Source organism: Ruditapes philippinarum, unplaced genomic scaffold (genome assembly GCF_026571515.1).
Source record: "Ruditapes philippinarum isolate M1 unplaced genomic scaffold, ASM2657151v2 ctg4533_1_1_1_1, whole genome shotgun sequence".
Classification (NCBI taxonomy): domain Eukaryota; kingdom Metazoa; phylum Mollusca; class Bivalvia; order Venerida; family Veneridae; genus Ruditapes; species Ruditapes philippinarum.
This window is the reverse complement of record NW_026854266.1, coordinates 238,469-244,468: the sequence shown is the minus strand read 5'-3', so window position 1 is coordinate 244,468 and position 6,000 is coordinate 238,469. Positions and strand designations below refer to the sequence as shown.

General features: G+C 33.4%; 1 protein-coding gene across 3 annotated transcripts in view; it reads right to left on the bottom strand.

Annotated features, from left to right (window-relative positions):
- Positions 1–409: 409 nt before the first annotated feature.
- LOC132739581 (meiosis regulator and mRNA stability factor 1-like) overlaps positions 410–6,000 on the bottom strand; it is a 29,111-nt gene continuing 23,520 nt past the window's right edge. For all 3 annotated transcript variants that reach the window (XM_060727312.1, XM_060727314.1, XM_060727315.1), the window contains exons 24-25: positions 5,614–5,841; positions 410–5,166 (exon numbers count right to left, since the gene is read on the bottom strand). In XM_060727312.1, coding sequence (XP_060583295.1) covers positions 3,797–5,166; positions 5,614–5,841 — 1,598 coding nt within the window. In that variant the 3' untranslated portion in view covers positions 410–3,796. The remainder of the gene's footprint in view (positions 5,167–5,613; positions 5,842–6,000) is intronic.

The window sequence follows — 6,000 nt, the reverse complement described above, 5'->3', positions numbered from 1 at the left end:
TTAATTTTTGTAGAAAAAAAATTATATACTAGTAAACATTATGTGTAGTGCCTCCCTATATGTTCTACTTTGCAAACTTAAATATAGCCTCCATTGTGACATGCAGATCAACTCCCAGAGGTTAAACAAAACACGAGAGCTTTTTAAAAAGTGTTTGACTTTCTAGGTACAAACTATCAACCAATTCACTTATAACTTTTGTTGTTAAACAGTATTCAATTCACAACATTTGAGCCGCGTCATGACAAAACCAACATAGTGCGTTTGCGACCAGCATGGATCCAGACCAGCCTGTGCATCCGGGCAGTCTGATCAGGATCTATGCTGTTTGCTTACAAACCCTTTTACAAGTAGAGAAACTTATAGTGAACAGCATGGATCCTGATCAGACTGTGCGGATGCACAGGCTGGTCTGGATCCATGCTGGTCCCAAACCCATTATGTTCATTTTGTCATGACGCGGCTCATTTAACTAATCCATAACTCTAATAAATTGCAAAAATTTGATTCACATCCATTATTTGTAAATATTTTCACATGTTATCAAATTCAAAATTCATACAAAATATAATTTTGCTACTAGTATAGAACCATCAAATTTTTTGTATAATGATATTGAAATCCCTTAAGTTTGAATGGACTAAACCAATTTCAAAGCATACACAAAATCATTAAGTTATGGGTTAAATAAATATTAACATGCCACATGCGATGATACCAAATCTCTGAAACAGAAACTGAAAAAAAAAATTGATTCAAAAAGAATAAGTCATAAACATATCACAATGCCAAAACTCTATAAAAACTGACCTTCACCAATTCATAATTAACAAATGTCTTTCTCCAACTTATTTACATACATCTCTCTTATGCAATATTACCAATGAAATATTTGCAAATTCAACTCCTATAAATTCTTCATACATTTGTCTACTTTTATTTTAACAAAGTTGTATGTCACTTTAAATTCACAGTAACTTTCCTAAGTTCTACCTGGTAGATGAAAAATACCATGTGCAGGTGTGTGCCAGAAACAATGTGAAGCTGCACAGACTTGACACTTCAGGTTCCTGGAAAAGCAACAGTCTTTAAGACAGCTAGACAGCTACCTCTAATAATACTGGTGAGATTTGAACCCATACATGCAAGTGGTTTGAAATCGGTACAATTCACACAGCCAAAAAGACATTATTTGTTATAAAGACAACATGAAAACCTAAAACTTATCTTTAGCTACAGAAGGTTTTTGATTTGTTTGTTTTTTATTTATTTATAATACATAACAATTATTACAACTGATAGTTTTATAAAAGGTCAATTTTGGTCTATGGTAATATTCTAATGTATCTATGCAAGAGAAAAAGAGTTGTGTTACAAATATTTCATTGGCTCAAACACATGTAAACCAGGCAACAAGAATTTATTCTTGTGTTTGTCTGGTTATATGGCTTCTACTTTATTGTCTTTGCAAGATATATAATTTTTATTAAGGACATAAATTTTATCTCGCATGTGTTTTTTTTCTACTCAATACAGAAGAATTTGTAAAGTTTTCTTTGCAAAAGATTACCCATACTTTTCGTGTCTTAAATTTAAGAGGAAAGGCTTTTAAAAATGATCTATTTATGTAATAAATAACTAAAGGAACTAAGCAAAATTTAAAGAAAACAATATTCATTGAAAAATATTTCTTTAATAGCACATTTCCCCAACCATTACATAACTGGCAATTTATTTTTTTTTTAAATAGGATTTATAGCTAAGTCAAGTTGAATTTTAATCTGTTACAGAGCCTTTACAAAGTTTTGTTAACATTATATACTAATATATACATGTATATATATATGTTTTGGTTGGGTTTTACATGGCTCCAAACAGTAAAGGTAATATGGCGACTTTCCAGCTTTATTGGTGAAGGAAGACCTCAGGTGCACGTGCCCATTATTTTTGGCACAAACGGGTACCCGAGTAGAAACACCAACGTTCGGTAAGCCAGCTGGATAGCTTTCTCATATGAAAGAATCCGACAACTCTTGCGCAGCTCAAACCTACAGTGGTGAGAGGCATGTTAACATCATATAACTTACTGGCAAAAAAAATTGTTCAACACAATTCACAGCATTCAATAAAGAATATCTTACAAAGACAATAAAAGTAAAAAAGTGCCATCAAGACTTATCATCAACATCTATATACAATATGCTTCTTATAAAGAAAAAATTCACAAACCTTCAAGACTTCGAGTCTTTTCTCATAAATATCTCTTACACAGTAATTCTCATCAACATGTTATTTACTGTAGCCTTAACAAAATCTGTACATCTATTTACAAGGCAACACATCTATTTCAGGGTGTTACAGTTCCTCCTCCAGGAGTTATGTCCAAAAATTTATCAGCAACCTAAATTTGTAACTTAAGTTACCTATACAAATGCAGTAAATTGGCTCTTGGCACAAAATACTTCCAAAATTTCTCTAGGAATTTGGAACCCTCAAGTACAAGTATACAACCATTTCTGTTCCAGATTGTTGATAAACTTTGATCATTAACTGATATTATATACTTATATACTCTATATACACTTCAAAACTGCCACTTTTGAACACTTTCTTTCTTTAAAATTTACACAAATTTTTCAATGTTTTGTCCAAAATAAATCTATAAGTGCAGTTAACCATACTATGCAAGAACTCGCTATTTTTGGAAATGAAAATTAATACCTACTTATTTATGTTTCTAAGGTCTTTAAATGCCATCATAACAAGACTTTATAAATCATTATGCCATTTTTGCCACCTTGCGACTTGGCATTTTTTTTGCATTATTGTCTAGTGAAATTTTCAAGATAGCTTCTGAGGAACAAACTTGAGTCACTTGCAAACAGAATGTAATCCCCAGGCCAATATGAACATCTTTTAGCCATTATCCCATAATTGGGATCAGAAAGCATAAAACTTATATTAATAAAAGAGTGGTATAAATTAAAGAGTGGTATCAATAAAAGAGTGGCAGTTTAGAAGAGTATATCAGTATTCTATATCACTATTCACATCATTCAGCCTGAACCAGTCTACAAGGGGTTATCTTGTGTTAGTCTGGTTTAAGGCAGCCATTGAACAGTCATATACTGAAAACTTTAACTACTTGTAAAACACTCTGCTGACAGGAGAACTTGGATCAGTAACTGACCTCTTTAAAGGACAGAATAACTGATTTATAAAAATTCGATGAAAAATATCATAATTTTTAATAATAAGATTATCCTTATTCAATATCATGAGCATTTAACAAAATGCACCTGCCGAATAAAGAAAAATTAACAGCATCTCACCATACCCCTAAAGAATTTAAATTACGCATGAATTAAGATCAAGCTTCGTCCCTTAACATATGTATTTTATTCTCATTATCAGTGCCTTAATGAAAATTAAAATGTAAAATTCCAGTATATCAATGTTCAGTGACTTCATCTCTTAGTTGCTAAATATCCTACTTCCTTTATGTATAAGAAGTATACTAAATAAACTTTTCTTGAAACAACTTTGCCATTACAAAATGTCATTTCAACAATCCCAACCTTGTATCCACACACAAATTGTAAAGTGTATTCTTCACAAATACAAGAAATATCAGCAAGAAAATCAAAAATAAAATCAATAATAAATTGTCTTGAACAACTATGCATCAGAAAACATAAAAGAATAAACCTATAGCAAATATAAGGACCTGCATAGGACCTTCATGTATCTGACAAAATACACCTATTTAACCACTATCATAGAGTAAATTAAAATTTCACTCTAATGGTTGTCCGAACTTAGCCGCAATTCTCGACTTGCGTTTATTTATAGAACTGTTTGCAGACTCATCACTCAATGTACTTGAGCTAAGTTTCTGCTGACGTTGCAATATTTTTTTCTGCGGTGAGCTGTCCGGACTCTCTGTGAAGCTTGAATCAGATCTCAACGAGCTTGTTTCGATTGGGTGATCCTGACGAAACACTGCCTCGTAGCACATGCAGTCTGCAGCAACGCAGCTTTCGAAATTATGTTCGAAAATTCTGTTTGAATTTTTCTCCGTTTTAGATTTTAAAGCTTGGTTGAGTACATACTGCTCTGTCTGCTTGATCTCCATCTCCAAAGCATCATCAAGTTTCTTCATTTCCTCTCTTTTATTGCGTTCTTTTTCAGAGGTTTCCAGATTTTTTGTAACCATGTCGGCTTTAGATATATTTTCTCTGCTCAAATCTGGGGTAATTGTTTCATTGGAGAATGACTCACTTGAATCAATACTTGCATGAGGAGTAGGCATGTCCGCAAGAACTGAAGAAACAGACTGAGTTACAGTTTTAGAATCAGTGTCAGTATTTTGTTTTGGTTTATGGTGGGCAAGTTCTGCAAGAACTTTTCGTACCTCGTCACTGCTGTTGCTAGGCAACTCTTGCAAACTATCTTTAGTCTGAAACTGCTTAGAATACCAATAAGAACCTGGCTGCAGAGGGCGCGGACAAAGAGCAATCGGAGATTTGTCAACTGAATTTTTAGTCTCTGACTGGTTTGCTGTATTTTCTTTCAAAGTGTCCTTTGCCCGAGTTTTAGCATCTTGCTCCTCATTTTGCTCTCTTAGGTATGAAAGAGTTGCAGATAAACTATTAATGGCTGCTTTATAATCCTGTTGATAATTTTTTGTTTTCTCATTATTGTTCTTATCTTGTTTCTGACTGGTGTCAGCGCTGCAAGCTTCAGTATGTGTAGAAATTTCAGAACTGCTTAATAAATGAGAACCAGTCTCATCTCTCTCTGTAACTGACTGAGCCTCATTTTCAAGCAAAGCCTCACTTTCAATTTGTGCCATCTTCTCAACCAGTCCAGCATTTTTGATGCTTTCACTTACTTCCTGTAGTTGACTTGGACTAGCTCTCCACCATCCTTGCTTTATCAAATTCAAAATATCTTCTGGCTGATTTCCTTTGGGTTCATTTCCACTTGTAGCATTATCCTCATTGCTTGTCTTTGAGTTTAATTCATCAACTGGGGTTGGAGGTGGTGTAGGGAGGAACTGAGCTGCGAGCTGGAGAAGCTGGGATGTTGGCGTCTGACAAAGGGGTGTCTGCTGCTTGGAACGCTCATCATCAGTGATAGATGAAAATATTTTATCTCTTGTATCTGTAATTGTTAATAAAATAAAGATATAAAATGCAGATATATGAATTAACATTATGACTTTGACCTTGTTAACACAAGATCATCATGAAATAAGAAATTTCACATATACTTAGGAGAAATATGTTATTCTTTGGATTCTGGTCACAAGGACACTGGTATAATGATGTCATATCAATTTCAGTGGAACCATCGACCTTCAGTTAGCTAATCTTAGCTTCCTAACAGAATTCAAACTTCAAATGCAAAAGCAATAACAGGCCAAGTGAGTGGAAAGAAGTATTACGTTCAGCTAAAGAACTTCATAAAATCAACTATTTATAAATGTGAAAAAAATATGAACAAGAAAAAAGTAAATTATTTTTTGGAAAATCTAAAATAATGTTAATGTAATATAATCAAAACAGAGGTAATTTAGCTAAAACTGCATTTACAGAAAAAAAGACCTACCTGGAGTTTGACTCTCAAATTTGATCAGATCTATAACTTGTCCAAACTGATCAGGTCTGAGGGTAGGTGATGGTACATTAGAGGGGACAGAGCCACTCATTAGATCAGCTGGGAGGAATTTTCTCTGTTCAACAGGTGTGTCTTCATCAGTGAGGGCGGAGCCAGAATCATTAGAAGGCGTGTCTGAATCTGGTCTGGTATAAGATTCATCTATAATAGGTAGTGACCCTATGAAAAATGTAAAATAAATTATTAAAATATCCTAAAATGTTTTTTTCTTTAATACAAATATACTGGAAAGGGTCAATGTAACAAACATTCTTGCATTATATTTACAGTAGGATTATTATCTGTAGAACTTAAATATGCATATTATTTGGAAATGTT